Genomic DNA, 17,438 nt, shown 5'->3' on the forward strand with positions numbered 1-17,438 from the left:
AGGATCCTGCCCTAGATGGAGCCACGGTTTGATCGGTACATTGCCATGTTCTGAAGAGCAGGAAGATCCGAAACACCAGCTTATTTCTGCTTCCACCTGGGAATGGCCAAGAGTTGGAACAAGGCAACTTGTGCAGCGCTGGGCTCTGCGACTGTGCCCGGATTGTTCCAGAACACGCTCTGGTCTCTGCAGGGCTCAGGGCTGCGCTGAGCGCCCTGCAGCGAGTACTACATGTCCAGCCAGAGCTATTTCAGGAATAAACTGGGAAGCTGGTTCGTCTTTCTCCAATGTCCTGATCTGCAAAGAGCGGCCTGGCCAGGTGGCTGCCAGCCCATGGGGACACTGGCCCCAGAGCCAGTGGCTTGGTGAGCACGGGCTGTGATGTGACCAGTGTGGCTGGTGGCCCCGTCCCACCTGCGCTCGCAGTCCCTGCTGGGAACATCTTTTAACATGTTAAAAGTGAAGTATTTAAAGTGAAGGAAGGGTGAAGAGGACAATCAGATAGTCTAAATGTATCCCTGGTGTGGCTATTAGTTTTTGGTGTATTTTACACACCTGCTTCTACAATTCCTCATCTCATCCTCTCTGCTCCCACTTGCTATTTTTCTCTGCCATAAGCAGCTCTCTCCTCCACTTTTTTTCTTACGCGAGGAGGGGAGCGCTATGGAAAGTGACACCTGAAGCCCCAGCGGGCTCGAGGACCAGCTGCACATCTCCAGAGGACCCGGCCAGGCTGGAGGAACGGGCTGGCATGAGCCCCGGGAATCCAGCGAGGTCCAGAAGATAACGGCAGGCTTTTCCAACAACCAGTGACAGGACAAGGGGCAATGGGTGCAAACTGCAACACAGGAGGTTCCACTGAAAGAGAAGAAGCAACTTGTTTGGGGGTGAGGGTGGCAGAGCCTGGCCCAGACTGCCCAGGGGGTTGTGGAGTCTCCTTCTGTGCAGACATTCCAACCCGCCTGGACACCTTCCTGTGTAACCTCATCTGGGTGTTCCTGCTCCATGGGGGGATTGCACTGGATCAGCTTTCCAGGGCCCTTCAACCCCTGACATCCTGGGGTTCGGGGATTCTGTGATTCCCAGTGGTGCACGGCGGGAAGACAAGAGGCAACGGGCCAAACTGAAACGCGAGGTTCTGGCTGGAAAAAGGGGTTTTATGCTGACAGTCAAGCAGTGGAGCAGGGTGTGCAACCTCCATCCTCGCAGGTTGTGGAGTCCAGCCTGGGGAAAGCCCTGAGCAGTGCGATGTGAGCTCCGCTGACCCTGCCTGCAGCTGGAGGCTGACAGACACCTCCTGCTTCCAGCTGGAACTGTCCTCGGATCCCGTGACAGAGGGCGAGCGGCTTCGCTCCAGTTCTGCCTCCAAAGCCGATTGTCTCCGCAACCCCGTCCCCTGGAACAGCAGGAATAATGCCTGTTCCCTGTGGAAACCAACTGCTCTCAGCCCCAACAGCAACACTTGGGAGAGATCGCGGATGGGAGAGGTGGGAGGAAAGCAGATTCTTGCAGGCACTTCCATCACCACCCGCACTGCCCGCTCGGACACAGCCCCTCGGCCACCGAGTCCCACAGCCCCGCGCTCCTGACTGCCCTGGGCACAGCTCGCCGTGCGCTGCCCAGCATGTTCCAGCCCTTCTGAGGGTGCTCCAGCTCTTCTGAGGATGTTCCAGCTCTCCTGTTGGTGCTCCAGCCCTCCTGAGGATGTTCCAGCTCTCCTGAGGATGTTCCAGCTCTCCTGTTGGTGCTCCAGCTCTCCTGAGGATGTTCCAGCCCTCCTGAGAATGTTCCAGCTCTCCTGAGGGTGCTCCAGCTCTCCTGAGGATGTTCCAGCCCTCCTGAGGATGTTCCAGCTCTCCTGAGGATGTTCCAGCCCTCCTGAGAATGTTCCAGCTCTCCTGTTGGTGCCCCAGCTCTCCTGAGGATGTTCCAGCCCTCCTGAGGACGTTCCAGCTCTCCTGAGGGTGCTCCAGCTCCCATACCTCCACCAGCTGTGCAGACCTGAGGTCACCGAGCTCCGGCGCTGCCCAGCAGAGCCAGCAGCCAGCACCGAGGAACTGGGTCAGGACATGGTGAGCGCTGCAGCTTTGACCCAATGGGCCGCTCTGCCGGCTCCAGCACTTGCTGATCAGGGCTGGCCAGGTCAGACGGCTCTGTGTCAAGCCCTCAGAAGATGCTCACCACCCTCAGCAGCGCCCTTGGAACTCATGCAGACGCCTCGTCGTACCTTCCTCACCTTTGGTGGACATTCCTCACCCTCGGCAGATGTTCCTCACCCTTGGCAGATGTTCCTCACCCTTGGCAGATGTTCCTCACCCTCGGTGGATGTTCCTCACCCTCGGCAGATGTTCCTTACCCTTGGTGGATGTTCCTCACCATCAGCAGACGTTCCTCACCCTCGGCGGATGTTCCCCGCCCTCGGCAGACGTTCCTCACCCTCGGCAGATGTTCCTTACCCTTGGTGGATGTTCCTCACCATCAGCAGATGTTCCTCACCCTCGGCAGATGTTCCTCACCCTTGGCAGCACCCCTGGAACTCGTGCAGACCCCTCGCTATCCCGCTGCCCCACGCTGTGTGGAATCACTGCCCTTGCTTCTCTTTTAGCTCTGTCCATCGGTTCAATTTGGAGCCCAGCTGGTACCTAAGGACCTTTGACAAGGTGTTCTCTGAACTGTGCTGCTGTGTTATTGTGCTCTCCTATTCAAATCTTTCACTACCTGTTCCGACAGTGACAGCGAATTCTGTGAAATACGGTCTTTGCGACAGACAGAAACTCCTCACTGACGTTTAAACGTGATCATACAGGCAAAGCGAAACCCCTCCCCTAACAGGGAGAAGCAGCTGTCTGTAGTTAAGCATGAGAATAATCACTGCTGAGGTTTCTTTACTGTCTGCACGGGATGTGGTTCTGCTCAGGGAGTCTCTGAATCCGAACACAGGCAACCAGGAGCCCCCGGGAGCGGCTCGGCACCTCATGGCTTGATGAAGTACCGAATGTATGAACTGGGAGCAGCTGGACCCTGCACAGACCCGCAGAGCACAGGAACCCAAGTGACAGCAGCGACAGGGCCAAGCGTCCTCTGCGAGGGGACGGACCAGCTACGAGACCGGCGAAACCGTCCTGGCAGCTTGGAAACGCGCAGAGAGAAGCCATTTGAGTTTATCTAACACACATGGTGCTCCTTCACCCAATTCCACTCCTACTGACTGATATGTTAACAGTTAATCACTTGTCGTAAAGATGTTCATTTTTCACTTTGATCCTAACACTTGCCGGTTGATAAATGCTGTGGCGGGTGATGGATGGACAGACCTCGGCCCTGGGGATGGATAGATCTCGGCCCTGGGGATGGACAGACATTGGCCAAGGGGATGGACAAGACTTAAGCCCAGGGGATGGACAGACGTGGGCCCAGGGGATGGACAGACCTCTTCCCCAGGGATGGACAGACGTGGGCCCAGGGGATGGACAGACCTGGGCCCAGGGGATGGACAGACCTCAGCCCCAGGGATGGACAGATGTGGGCCCGGGGCAGGATCAGCCCCTGGCCCAGGGCACGGTCAGGCTGCAGAGGAGCCCGACCAGCTCCTGCAGCATGTGGAGCCGTTCTCCAGAACGTGGAGGCACCCGAGGAACCTGAGCAGCTCTGCCCAACGCGCACCGCACGTGGAAAGTGTCAGGGGACGCGCCGCCACCAGGCTGACACAGCACAGCACGGGGCAAGGCGGCTCCTTCAGCCTGCAGCACCTCGGCCAGATCGTCCCCTCGTCCTGCCGGATCTCAGCCCAGCGCCGGCCGCTCCGTGTCGCAGGAACACGCACAGCGGCTGCCCAGGGGCTGCCCCACGACCCTGGAACCCCACGGGCTGCTCCAGGTGCCGCAGAGGGCTGGGGCGGTGGGGCTGAGCCTGGAGAAGAGGGGGCACCACCTGTCACCCACGGCACGGCAGCTGCTGTGACCCCCTCTGTGCCTGCTCCATCCCGCACGTGCCTAACTGGAAGACTGAACTTCAGTGACAAATAACCAGACATGTCCTTTTGCCATCTGCCGTGGAGATCTTGTCTATCAGTTTTGTTCAAGCAGCGTGAACTGTGTCTCCATCACAGTGGGGCACATGTGCTTCCTACAAAGAGCAACGAGGCCTCACCAGGATAAACCACAGAGGTGGGTGCACGCAGGAATAGAGTTTGAGCCGCAGTGGAGCCTCCAGTGACCAGCAAGGACCAGTAAGAACCCATCTCCGAGCACCTGGCCTCATGGCTCGGCAATGGGAGTCACTCTGGCACGTGCCCGGAGCGCAGCTGGCGATGCCGTGGCCTCGTGGCAACCCCGGCCACCCATGGCACGCACCGCGCTGTTCATCGCCAGGGAAACGCAAAAACGCTCCATGATGCTTTTGTGCTTCTGGGCCTGTTGCCATAACAGCCTGGATCCCTGTGAGAATCTAACTGTGCCTTAATTTGGGCTGGCTAACGAGGTGGCTCCTCCAGAGCACACCCTGCCGTTCCCAACCTCACTGTCCCCACACAGGGATGGCAGAGCAGCTCTCAAAGCCACCCTGAGCCACCGCACAAAGGTGCAAGGGAGCAAACAGCGGGTGAGCGTCACATCCTCGGGTTCCAGGAGCACAAAGCGGGTGAACATCACATCCTCAGGTTCCAGGAGCAGACAGTGGGTGAGCATCACATCCTTGGGTTCCAGGAGCACAAAGCGGGTGAGTGTCACATGCTTGGGTTCCCAGAGCACAAAGCGGGTGAGCGTCACATCCTCGGGTTCCAGGAGCACAAAGCGGGTGAGCGTCACAACCTTGGGTTCCACAAACAGACAGTGGGTGAGTGTCACATCCTCGGGTTCCACGAGCAGACAGCAGGTGAGCGTCACATCCTTGGGTTCCAGGAGCACAAAGCGGGTGAGTGTCACATCCTCGGGTTCCACAAGCAGACAGTGGGTGAGTGTCACATCCTCGGGTTCCAGGAGCACAAAGCGGATGAGCATCACATCCTCGGGCTCCAGGAGCACAAAGCGGGTGGGTGTCACATCCTTGGGTTCCACAAGCAGACAGCAGGTGAGCGTCACATCCTCGGGTTCCAGGAGCACAAAGTGGGTGAGCATCACATCCTCGGGTTCCACAAGCAGACAGCGGGTGAGCGTCACATCCTCGGGTTCCAGGAGCACAAAGCAGGTGAGTGTCACATCCTCGGGTTCCAGGAGCACAAAGCGGGTGAGTGTCACATCCTCGGGTTCCACAAGCAGACAGCGGGTGAGCGTCACATCCTCGGGCTCCAGGAGCAGCCAGCAGAGCGCGTGCCGCCCGCAGCCCCGCGCGGTTCCGACGCTCACGGGGACAGGCCACCACCGCCCGCGCGGGCTGGGAGGGACGCGCTGGGGACCGCGGCAGCTCTGCAGACTTACACGTGTTTTCAGCTTCCAAGGCTGAGCAGATGGCGTGGTAGCGATCTTGGAAGCCTGACAGAGGTTTTCTTTCCTACCAGCCTCCCCACCGCAATGCATCTCTTCTCTTCACATTCTGCTGGAAATATTTCTCCCGCTCTGCTCTTTGTAGCCGCTGAGGGTTAATCACCTTTGTCTCAAGAGATTTTTAGATGCAAACACTAAATGCTTTGACCTTTTGTCACAAGTGCCTGGGAATGTAAACCAGCTGTGGAACAAGCAAATTGCTCAGAGGATTTCTTCACCAAAACCCCAAGCCAACCAACCAACCCCTGCTTATTTTTCATCTAGTTCCTTGCTTTTAGTAGTGGTTTTTATCACGGAGTCAACTGATGTATGCGCAGCGTGTGAGCCTGTCGTTGTGGGTGTGAAATGACAGCTCAAGAAGGGCTTCTAAAACAAGCCAATTGCAACCCAGTTTCTCCTGTTTGGCTGTTTTCTATTCCAGCTTCTCTGGAATTGCACAGAAATGAGCTGTGTCCCACGGGGCGCTGCTTCACTGCTCTTGGTGCGTGTTGCGGCAGGGGAACTGGGAACAGGACCCGCTGTCCCCTCCGCACCCGGAGCCGCTCCCGCTCGGTGCGGACAGACACGCCACTCCGGGACTGAGCAGAACCAACAGCTACGTGGGATTCTTTCCTGTATTTATCGTGGGGTTGTTGCTGGATGCTGCACTTGCGGCAGCAGCTCCAGCTCTGCTCATCCTCCCTGATGCAGATTAAATCTGTTTCTGGTCCCCGTGCAGCTGTAACGCTGGGAATCCCGTGCTCAACAAAACAGGCGTACACGGGACAGCACAGGCCCGTGAGCAGATAAACCCTGCACACAACGACCAAATGTGCAGGTGCTTAAACCCTGCAAACCACACACCCCCTGCTCGCCGCTCTCTGCGCACACACTTGTCACTGAATCTGCACGAGTGTCGCACAACGGGCACCACACAACGGGCATCGCACAATGGGCATCGCACAATAAGCATCACACAACGGGCATCGCACAATGGGCGTTGCACAATGAACATCGCACAATGGGCATCGCACAATGGGCATCGCACAATGGGCACTGCTCAATGAACATCGTACAACCGGCACCACACAATGGGCATCGCACAATGGGCATTGCACAATGAACATCGCACAATGGGCATCGCACAATGGGCATCACACGACGGGCATCGCACAACAAGCATCGCACAATGGGCATCGCACAATGGGCATCCCGCAACGGGCATCGCACAACAAGCATCGCACAATGGGCATCGCACAATGGGCATCGCACAACGAGCATCGCACAATGGGCATCACACAATGGGCATCGCACAATGGGCACTGCACAATGAACATGGCACAACGGGCATCGCACAATGAACATCACACAACGGGCATTGCACAATGAACATCGCACAATGGACATCGCACAATGGGCATCACACAACGGGCATCACACAACAAGCATCGCACAACGGGCATCGCACAATGGGCATCGCACAACGAGCATCGCACAATGGGCATCACACAATGGGCATCGCACAATGGGCATCGCACAATGGGCACTGCACAATGAACATCGCACAACGGGCATCGCACAATGGGCATTGCACAATGAACATCAACATCACACAATGGGCATCACACAATGGGCATCGCACAAAGAGCATCGCACAACGAGAATCACACAATGGGCACTGCACAATGAACATCGCACAATGGGCATCGCACAACGAGCATCGCACAACGAGCATTGCACAATGGGCATCGCACAACGGGCATCGCACAACGGGCATCACACAACGGGCATCGCACAATGGGCACTGCCCAATGAGCATTGTACAACAGGCATCGCACAATGAGCATTGCAGAATGGGCATCGCACAACGAGCATCGCACAATGAGGTGCAGGTTTAGAGGGACTTCCCAAGCCGCTGACTGTGCTTTCACAAGCAAAAGGAGCTCCTTGCACACAAGTATGTAGTTTTTAGTGAATGTTTCCAGTTTCTGATCTGTTACTGGGTGAAAATGCTCTTTCACACAACAGATCCCCTTCAAAATGACTTACAGCTGTTTGTGGCTTGATTGAACCTCAAACAACTTCTGCTCAGCAGCACTTTCCCAACCATCCTCAGGCACAAAGCGCACGTCCAGGACGCAGGGTGCACCACGAGCGGGCAGCCGGACGCCCAGCGGTCACTGCCGCTCCCCACGGCAACGGCACCTGCGCAGGACGCCTCTCAGACCCAGACATCACACACACCGCGTTCCAAGCGCCCATTGCCCCCGCTCGCTGTGGAGGGTTCATAGAATGATAGAATCATAGAACCACTAATGTGAGGGATTGGAAGGGCCCTGGAAAGCTCATCCAGTGCAATTCCCCCAAGGAGCAGGAACACCCAGATGAGGTTACACAGGAAGGTGTCCAGGCGGGTTGGAATGTCTGCACAGAAGGAGACTCCACAACCCCCTGGGCAGCCTGGGCCAGGCTCTGCCACCCTCACCCCCAACAAGTTGCTTCTCATATTCAAGTGGAACCTCCTGTGTTCCAGTTTGCACCCATTGCCCCTTGTCCTGTCCCTGGTTGTCACCAGAAGAGCCTGGCTCCATCCTCCTGACACTCCCCCTTTCCATATTGATCCCCAGGAATGAGTCCCCCCTCAGTCTCCTCTTGTCCAGCTCCAGAGCCCCAGCTCCCTCAGCCTTTCCTCACACGGGAGATGCTCCACTCCCTCCAGCATCTTGGTGGCTGCGCTGGACTCTCTCCAGCAGTTCCCTGTCCTGCTGGAACTGAGGGGCCACAGCTGGACACAATATTCCAGGTGTGGTCTCCCCAGGGCAGAGCAGAGGGGCAGGAGAACCTCTCTGACCTACTGACCACCCCCTTCTAACCCACCCCAGGTACCATTGGCTTCCTGGCCACAAGGGCCCAGTGCTGGCTCATGGTCACCCTGCTGTCCCCAGGACCCCCAGCTCCCTTTCCCCTACACTGCTCTCTAATAGGTCATTCCCCAACTTACACTGGAACCTGGGGTTGTTCCTGCCCAGATTCAAGACTCTACACTTGCCCTTGTTCTATTTCATTACATTTTCCCTGCCCAGCTCTCCAGCCTGTCCAGGTCTCTGATGGCAGCACAGCTTCCAGTGTCACCACTGCTCCCAGCTTGGTGTCACCAGCAAACTTGCTGACAGTCACTCTATTCCCTCATCCAAGTCATTGATGAATATATTTAATAATACCGGCCCCAGCACTGCCCCCTGAGGCTCTGCACTAGATGGACTCTGCCCCATTGACCATGACTCTCTGGCTTCTTCCCTTCAGCCAGTTCGCAGTCCAGTTCATGGCACCTCAGTGCGATGGAGACGCCTGCGCTGTCACCACGCGCGGCGGGATGGGAGGAATTCCCCCTCCGCACACGCTGCTGAGCCCTTTGTCCACATGAGACCGTCCCGCGGGCCCTTCTGCTCCAGCCCCCGGCCCCGAGCAGCAGCTCCGCTCCCTCCCTGCCACGTACGTCCACAGCCTCGCGAGGGATGAGCAACTAACTCCTGCCCACGTTCGCTTCCAACGCGGCGTCTCATCAGCTGCTGGGCCCCGGCTCTGTTTCGGTTCCGCAGTCACGGGAGCTGCTGCCCGCGGGTTTCGGGGTGGGACGGCAGCTCTACCGACGCGCTGTGCAAGCGCACGGCGGGGCAGCCCCTTCAGCGCCCACTCACTGCTCGTGTTTCTAGGATCAGCTCTCCGAGTTTGTTTTTCGGATTAATCACATACACACGTTTGATTATCTCTTGCTATCAGCTACTCAGCACAGCCTCGCGTGGGACCACAGGTACCAGCTGCTCTCGTACAAACACAAGCGCGAGGCACGTACACAGCAATTCTGTGGCTCTGTGCATTAGAATGTACATTTTGAATACTACCTCTTGCAGTTTTCAACTGGTTTTTACATCCTTGCTAGGATTGTGCTGCTCTCAGCTGTAGCCTGAAGCAGAATTTACTTTCTATTCACTTATTTTGTGTGTTAACCGCACAATTTGTTTTGGCATCGCCATTGCTATCAAATGGTGCCTTGGGATTGCTTACAGTGAGCACTTGTCACACAGCACACGGCTTTTGTCCCCACTCCCCTTCCTCCTGCCCTCAGCCCCTCCACGTGAGCGACAATGCGCTCGCCCAGCTCCGACCCGCACAGCCTCAGACCCGCTGCCACCACTGCTCGGTGTCACCAGGCTCCGTGTCACCACAGCTCGGTGTCACCAGGCTCCGTGTCACCACTGCTCAGTGTCACCAGGCTCAGTGTCACCATGGCTTGGTGTCACCAGGCTCAGTGTCACCATGGCTCAGTGTCACCAGGCTCGATGTCACCAGGCTCGGTGTCACCAGGCTCGGTGTCACCACTGCTCAGTGTCATCAGGCTTGGTGTCACCAGGCTTGGTGTCACCAAGCTTGGTGTCACCACTGCTCAGTGTCACCAGGCTTGGTGTCACCAAGCTTGGTGTCACCACTGCTCAGTGTCACCAGGCTTGGTGTCACCACAGCTCGGAGTCACCAGGCTCGGTGTCACCATGGTTCAGTGTCACCAGGCTTGGTGTCATGAGGCTTGATGTCACCACAGCTTGGTGTCACCACAGCTCGATGTCACCACTGCTCAGTGTTACCAGGCTCCGTGTCATCATGGTTTGGTGTCACCACTGCTTGGTGTCACCAGGCTCAGTGTCACCACCCGGCTGAAACCCAAAGGTACACGAACCCAGGAGAGGGAGATGAGACCCCACGCTGCCACTGTGTCACCCACCCTGCTCCGTTCTGCCTCCTCCTGCCACCTCCAGCACATTTTTGGTTTTAGCTGCACCACGAACCTTCTGGGACAGGCTCTAGAGACCCCAACAGCCCACGGATGAGCGTCACCTGCTCCCCCATCGCAGGCTGTTGCCGCTCATGGCTTCAGGCTCAGCTCCCTGCACGCCCAGCGCAGCTACTGCACGGGCAGACAGAACATCACCCGCCGACCCTCGTCTGCCAGCACAGAGCGCGGGGAAACTCCTCCGGAAAGGAGCCGGAGGGAGGAAAGGAGCTCTGGAGGGCTCCGGTCTGACCGCGTCAGCGTTGGAACAGGCTCCTCAAGACACAGGCAGCCGCCAAAGCAGAAACCCCATTAAACACCCCCCTTCACAGCGCTGCAGCTGCAAGCTGTCCTGCGGCTCCTGTGCAGGCACAAATGCTCCACGGGAACGCCTCTGCTCTTAGGAAGGGATTCCCCCCGGTCAGCCTTACCTACAGATTTTGTCCGTGGAATTCCTTTGCGCAGTGAAACATGGGGCTTCTCAGCTCCCGCCAGGACCCCCGAGTGTGCTGCCATTCCCTGGCGTTCAAAGAGGGACTGCAAGGGAAAACGGGACATTTCCATTCTGGACATCGGCGGGACTCAGCTGAGAGGACACAACACTTATCTCAGTCCCCTGGCCCTTCTGCCCGCGGTGACACCGGGCTCTGCCCCACACCGATCTGCAGCCCGGCCCTGTCCCTGCAGGTGGAACTGCTGTGGCCCTGGAGCGGTGGCTTCTTTGGGGACAAGGACAGACCCTGTCCTCACCTCTGCCTTCAACAGTCCACCTTCCACCCTGCCTCACCCAGCGTGGCGCCAAAACCTGCGCCACTGCCGTCTGAAGGGTGAACCCTCCTGCCCTCTCCTCTGCCATGTCCCCCTGCCCTCTCCCCTCTCTGTGCCCAGGGTATGGTGGCGCCGGCTCCGCGGCGGTGCCGGCTCCCATGGCGGCTCCAGCACACCTTCCTCCGTGGGAAGGCTCGGCTCAGGCCGGGCTCTGCTCAGCCTGTCCCATTTTCCTCCTGCTCCAGAAGCTGCCTCCCACCACCTGCTGCACTTTCACAATCCAGACAGCCTGGAGCTGGCAGCCCCACTCCTACTCCATCCCTGTTCCCCTCGGAGATGGTGTTTTTCTCTTCTTTGATTCCTCCTAATTTCCAGTTTCACATCCAGAAAACTGCAGCCAGACAAAGCTCTCCGGCTCAGCTTTCCATGCTCCTTCAGATCTGCTCTTACAGCCTCCCCATGGCAATCCTGTCCTGGCGAGCGAGCGCCAAGCAGCCCGGTCAGCACCCACCACCCGCCCGGCCCCCTGCTCTGTGTCCCCACGGGCCCCAGGGTCTCTCTTGGGGAACGCCCGCCCCCACGCTGGCACTCAGCGCTGGCACAGCGCGACGTGCCCCCGGCCCCCGCGAGCCCTCCTCTCTCACACTGATTTCTGCTGGCGTGATGCGCCGGCTTGTTGGTCGCTGCTTCACAGTGGCTGCCCGAGAATCTGCTTCCACAATGTCTGCTCTCAGCGCGGGCTCGGCTGCCGCCAAAATCTCGTCCAGTTTCTCTGGAATTCCAAACAAAGAAGCAAACGGGTTAGTAAGGGTCGTTGTACCGAGGCAGCTCCCCTACGAGGGGCTCATCCCACCACAGAGTGACCGTCCCGCAGGGGGTGACCGTCCTGCAGGGGGTGACCGTCCCGCAGGGGGTGACCGTCCCACAGGGAGTGACCGTCCTGCAGGGGGTGACCGTCCCGCAGGGGGTGACCGTCCCACAGGGAGTGACCGTCCTGCAGGGGGTGACCGTCCCGCAGGGGGTGACCGTCCCACAGGGACAGCCGCTCCTGGGCCTGCTGAACGTGGAGCTGCAGAGCAGCTCTCAGGCCTCTCACCCCCAGCCAGCAGCTAACCCAGCTCTCAGAGGTGTTTCTGGAGCTCCCACCATGAGCATTGCCAGGCACCGGTCTGGCCGGGCCCCGCAGCCGGCACCACCGTGCTGTCCCCACCGCGCTGCACCAGCGCCGCCCGCGCACCCCGACCAGCCCGAGCTCCAGGCCTGGGGCACCGCTCCCAGCTCTGCTGCGCTCTGAGGAAGCCTCGATCCTGACACGAAAAGAGCAAATGTTTGCCCAGATATATTTTGATATTCATAACGAGAGCAAGTCCCCCTCGCTGGGCAGAGCGGGGCATGGGCTGTGGGTGAGGGGAACCCGGCGCTGCAGGGACCGCGGTGACACAGAAGTCCAGGGGACTCCATGGGACTCAGTCGGCTCCAGCATAACCAGTCACTCCAGTGTCTGTCTGGGACAAACTGGGACGTTTCCTCCCCGAGTGGAGTCCTGTGCCCAAACGGCCCAGGCGGGAGCGACCAGGCCCCCGCATACCCCATGTCCGTGGCCGGGAGCCACAGGCGGCGCGGGCCGGGGGTGTCATGCCGCAGTTTGTTAGCCAGCATTCCTGAGTTATACAGACTAAAAATGAGCCTCAAACATTTCAGAAGCCCAGCCTGTGGTGGAGCGAGCCCTGCACCAACACAGACACCGAGTGGTCTTTGCCAGGGGACCTAGGTGCCCGCTGAGGCCACCACCTTGGTGCAGGTCTCCAGCAAGGCCCTGGGACCAGGGGCCTGCACCGGCTCCCAGGAACAGCTCGGGCCAGCTCCTGAACGACCTTGTCACAGCACCTCCAGAAGCCGACCATCCTTGTCTCTGGGGACTGCTTGTGAGTGCCATGAGGATGGAGCCAGGCTCTTCTCGGTGGCAAATAATGATAGGACAAGGGGTGATGGGATCAAGCTGGAACACAAGAGGTTCCGCTTAAATTTGAGAAAAAACTTCTCAGTGAGGGTGGCAGAGCCTGGAACAAGCTGCCCAGGGGGTTGTGGAGTCTCCTTCTGTGCAGACATTCCAACCCGCCTGGACACCTTCCTGTGTAACCTCATCTGGGTGTTCCTGCTCCATGGGGGGATTGGACTAGATGATCTTTCGAGGTCCCTTCCAATCCCAAACATACTGTGATACTGTGATGCTGTGACTGCGCGGTGCCCCCACCGCGCTGCCGTGCGCCTCTTGGGCCGCACTCAGCACCAGAGGCACCGGGGGGCTCAGCCCGCCCAGAGGGGACCTGGCTTAGCCCCTGGGCACAAACAGCGAGTGACTGCATGGAAACAACCAAGCCTGAGCGGGACACGCCACCGGCTGATTCTAAAGGTGACCATGTGCTGGAAAGCTGCCTCAGGGGTGTCTCTGGAAGCTGCTATGGGCAGCCCTGTAGTGACATTAGCCTGGGGACCCCGGTGCTGCGAGAGGAGACAGCGATGCTCAGCACTCTCCACCCGCCTCCGCTCCCGCTTTTGCTCTGCTTTCCGTCTGTGAATGCACAGGGAGACGAGCTGCCGCTGGCTGCACCTCGTACCTGCCACGGCTCCGCGTCCCGAGCGGATCCCGCCTGCCCAGGCTGCTGGGGCGGGAATGGGCAGCGCTGGAGCCCCCCAAAAAGAGAGACCCCCAGGAACGGGTGACCCTGGGGGCTCAGGCTGTCCAACATGCCAGGGTGTCCACCACACACCTGGAGACCAACGTCTTCAACGTCAGGACATGCCTGGTGACCTGCAGTTGGTCACTGAGCTGGGCCCTCCGCATCGTCTCCCGCTCTAGCACTGCGGAGCTGCTCAGGACAGTGGAGCCCCGGAGAGCCCCTCAGAGACCTCCCACCGCAGGCCCTGCTCAGCCTCCTCCCTCCATCACCACCGTTACGGTGACAGAGCTGGTCCCTCATGTTCCCTGTTCTTGGGACACCGTTCAGCTTCGCGTCATCAGGACAGTTTTGCTTCTGAAAGGCTCAGAACTGGGCTCAGCTCCCCAGGCTCCTGCCCCCCACCCTGTGCTGGAGAAACGCAGAGCCACGTGCTGGCCCAGGACGAGCCTTCTCGCTCCATCCACCGTTGTCCGCTACCAGCTCTCAGCCCCGGCAGGAACCTCCCGTGTTTGTCACATCCCCCGTGCAGTGTCCACACAGACACTGTGCAGCGCAGCTGTCACACACGGAGCCCCACGGCCACCAGCTCTGCCCCAGCCAGCTCAGGGCTGTCCTCAGAGCCGCCACCAAGCCCTGTCCGCATTGCGGGACGTCCCCAGGTGCCTCCAGGACAGCCTGGAGCTGCGGGACGTGGCAGAGAGTGCGGCTGCCGTTTCATCCGACCGAGCTCCAGAGGCCTGACCCGAGGCTGAGGGAGCCTGCGCACAGGACTCACACCTGGGGGGACACACACCGGGCGTTCTCACCGTGGAGCAAACACAAAGCGAGTACAAGCCCTGGGGAAGGCAGAGCTGGAGACTCACGGGGCTGGGTGGCAAACGGGTGCCAACCGGAGCCCAACAACTGCGACAGTTCTGGCCTTTGCTGCCCCTGCAGAGCTGTACGTGGTGGCTGCTCCTCGCGGTGGCCACAGAGCTGGGCCCTCCCGTGACACACAGGGGAGCTGTGCCAGCCCCAGGAGCACAGTGTGTGCGGGGGGTCTGTGCCAGCCCCGGGAGCACAGCATGTGCAGGGGGGTCTGTGCCAGCCCCGGGAGCACAGCGTGTGCGGGGGGTCTGAGCCAGCCCCAGGAGCACAGTGTGTGCGGGGGGTCTGTGCCAGCCCCGGGAGCACAGCGTGTGCGGGGGGTCTGAGCCAGCCCCAGGAGCACTGCGTGTGCGGGGGGTCCGAGCCAGCCCTGGGAGCACTGCGTGTGCAGGGGGTCTGTGCCAGCCCTGGGAGCACTGTGTGTGCGGGGGGTCCAGGCCAGCCCCGGGAGCACAGTGCATGTGCGGGGGGTCGGGCGCTGGCTGGGCGCTGACGGGGAAGGAAGGAGCCCCAGGATGTGTGGTTTCACTCACCCCCTTTTCTTCTCCGCATGGAGGCTTGGAATCAAGAAACAAAAGACAAGGTGAATGGCATGCACAGTTCCTGCGTTCATTCCCATCTCCAGCCTCGCTGCCTCCAGCATGCGGGCAGGATCAGGCCCTGGCAGCGAGCCTGTGCCGGCCTCGCTGGGGCTCTCTGACAAAGGCTCAGGCAGGGCAGAGGGCGCAGCACCTCGTGTGTGTCCCCTGGCGCTGTGTCCCCTCCATGGGATGGCCAGTGCCCGTCCTGGCGCCGTGTCCCCTCCGTGGGACGGCCAGCACCTGTCCTGGCCCTGTGGGCGGGCAGGGACCAACATGGCTCAGCTCCTGCCGCCCCAGAGCTGAGCCCTCCGCCCCTTCTCAGACCAGCAGGCAGAGGGACGTCGCCATGCCAGAAGGAAATCAGACCGGGAGAGGTCTGGATGGCACTGAATGCCCGAGGCAGGGAGAAGCTCTTTCAGGAGCTTTTAATCCCCGCTGGCTCCCCGAGGAGACTCGGCAGCCTGCACGTCTCCAGAGCCGGTTTGCTCCGCACCCCGCAGGCGCCGGGGCCGCGGCCAGGAGTGCCTCGCGAGCGGCTCGCTGGGAACCACCGGCACCGCATGCAGCAAGATGTTATGGTGGAGCTGCGTGCACACGGGATGTTCTGCAGGACAGGGACGGGCTGCAAGGAAAAAGGGGCAGAGACCCTCCAACAAAGCTGCAGGTAGAAATGTCCCTTTCTCTAACAGCACCGTCCCCTCAGAAAAGGAGACGGGGCTCTAACCTTGCACACCACCGAGGCGCGGGGGTGCCGGCCTGCACCAGAACTGCCCCTTGAGGATCGACCACCAGAAGACAAAGCGCGGGAGGAGGAACGATCCCCATTCTCCCTGTGCCCTTCTCCCCGGGGATGTGTGGCGGCACCGGCCACAGCTCAGTCCCTGATCCACAGGACATGAAGCGGGGACGAACCACCACAATTTCCTGGAGAACGTGTCTACAAATCCCGCCCCCAGGACCCAGAGGCAGCTGCAGCTCCTCATCCCTCTCCAGGCAGAGGAGAGGCAGCATCTAGCTGCAAAATCCTCCGGGAGACCTCAGGGACTCATCTTTAACATATTCTCTGGCAGAGCTACCTCTCTGCTTTTCGCGACTTCCCTTTCCACGAGCTGGCTCCCTCCCCCTCCGCTTGCCAGAAACCCGCCGGCGGGGCCACTCCACAACCGCCGCGGGTGCCGTGGGGCAGCTCGGCCCCTGGGGGTGTCCCTGTCCCACACCCCGTCTGGCACCCGTGAGGGCAGTGCCGTGGCGGTGTGTCCGTCCCTCTGCAGGGGCAGCCCCAAGGGCGGTGTGCCTGTCCCTCTGCATGGGCAGCTGCGAGGGCAGTGTGTCCGTCCCTCTGCACGGGCAGCCCCAAGGGCGGTGTGTCCGTCCCTCTGCACAGGCAGCTGTGAGAGCAGTGGCAGTGTGTCTGTCCCTCTGCATGGGCAGCCACGAGGGCAGCGTGTCTGTCCCTCTTCACGGGCAGTGCTGTGGCAGCGTGTCTGTCCCTCTGCACAGGCAGTGCCATGGCAGCGTGTCTGTCCCTCTGCACGGGCAGTGCCGTGGCAGCGTGTCTGTCCCTCTGCACGGGCAGTGCCGTGGCAGCGTGTCTGTCCCTCTGCACGGGCAGTGCCGTGGCAGCGTGTCTGTCCCTCTGCACGGGCAGTGCCGTGGCAGCGTGTCCATCCCTCTGCACGGGCACCCGCGCAGCGCCCGCCGGGCTCAGCTCGGCCGTGACGCCCTGCAGAGACGGGCACGGGCAGCTGGGGAAGGTGCTCTCGGAGCGGCACGAGCTGCCCGTGCACCAGGCACCGCGCCGGCCAGGAATTGCTTTCGGGACCAGCCACCGAGAGTAAAAATGTGACACCTGGAGTCTGTGCAGTATGTGCGCAAAGGGAAGAGCAAAAAGTGGAAGGAAAGGGGCTATTCTGAGGCTTCTCCTAACGGCTACATGTAAACACGGTGTCTTCAGGTTTAGTAACAAGGTCTGGAGAAGCGGGGAGCAGGCTAGCGTGAAAATCCAGGTGGTGGGCTCAGCATAAAATAAATCCCAGTGGCCAAGAGCCAGTTGATGCAAACCCTTCAATGCCAGGATTTGTCCCTTGGAACCCATGCTCCCTGTGAGCCTCAGTCCCCGAGATCACCTGTTTCGGAGAAGCCGGCAGGGCTGTAAAGCCTGGCCATGCGTGTAGGACAGGGAGCAGAGCAGAGCCAGAGGCTGCAGACCTTCCTGCAGCACCCCGACAAAGAGGGGGTGCTGGGGTCTCTGCTGGGG

General features: G+C 60.0%; 1 protein-coding gene across 11 annotated transcripts in view; it reads right to left on the reverse strand.

The window, feature by feature from the left end:
• SHANK3 (SH3 and multiple ankyrin repeat domains 3) overlaps positions 1–17,438 on the reverse strand; it is a 370,798-nt gene that overhangs the window by 36,928 nt on the left and 316,432 nt on the right. For 10 of the 11 annotated variants that reach the window (XR_010469752.1, XM_065049482.1, XM_065049478.1 and 7 more), the window contains exons 20-22: positions 15,134–15,157; positions 11,697–11,824; positions 10,716–10,821 (exon numbers count right to left, since the gene is read on the reverse strand). Coding sequence is in view for 10 of the 11 variants with exons in the window: in XM_065049482.1 (XP_064905554.1) it covers positions 10,716–10,821; positions 11,697–11,824; positions 15,134–15,157 (258 nt within the window). In the remaining variant the exon portion in view is untranslated. The remainder of the gene's footprint in view (positions 1–10,715; positions 10,822–11,696; positions 11,825–15,133; positions 15,158–17,438) is intronic. The other variant, XM_065049476.1, reaches the window with a different exon arrangement.

Source organism: Columba livia, chromosome 1 (genome assembly GCF_036013475.1).
Source record: "Columba livia isolate bColLiv1 breed racing homer chromosome 1, bColLiv1.pat.W.v2, whole genome shotgun sequence".
Classification (NCBI taxonomy): Eukaryota; Metazoa; Chordata; class Aves; order Columbiformes; family Columbidae; genus Columba; species Columba livia.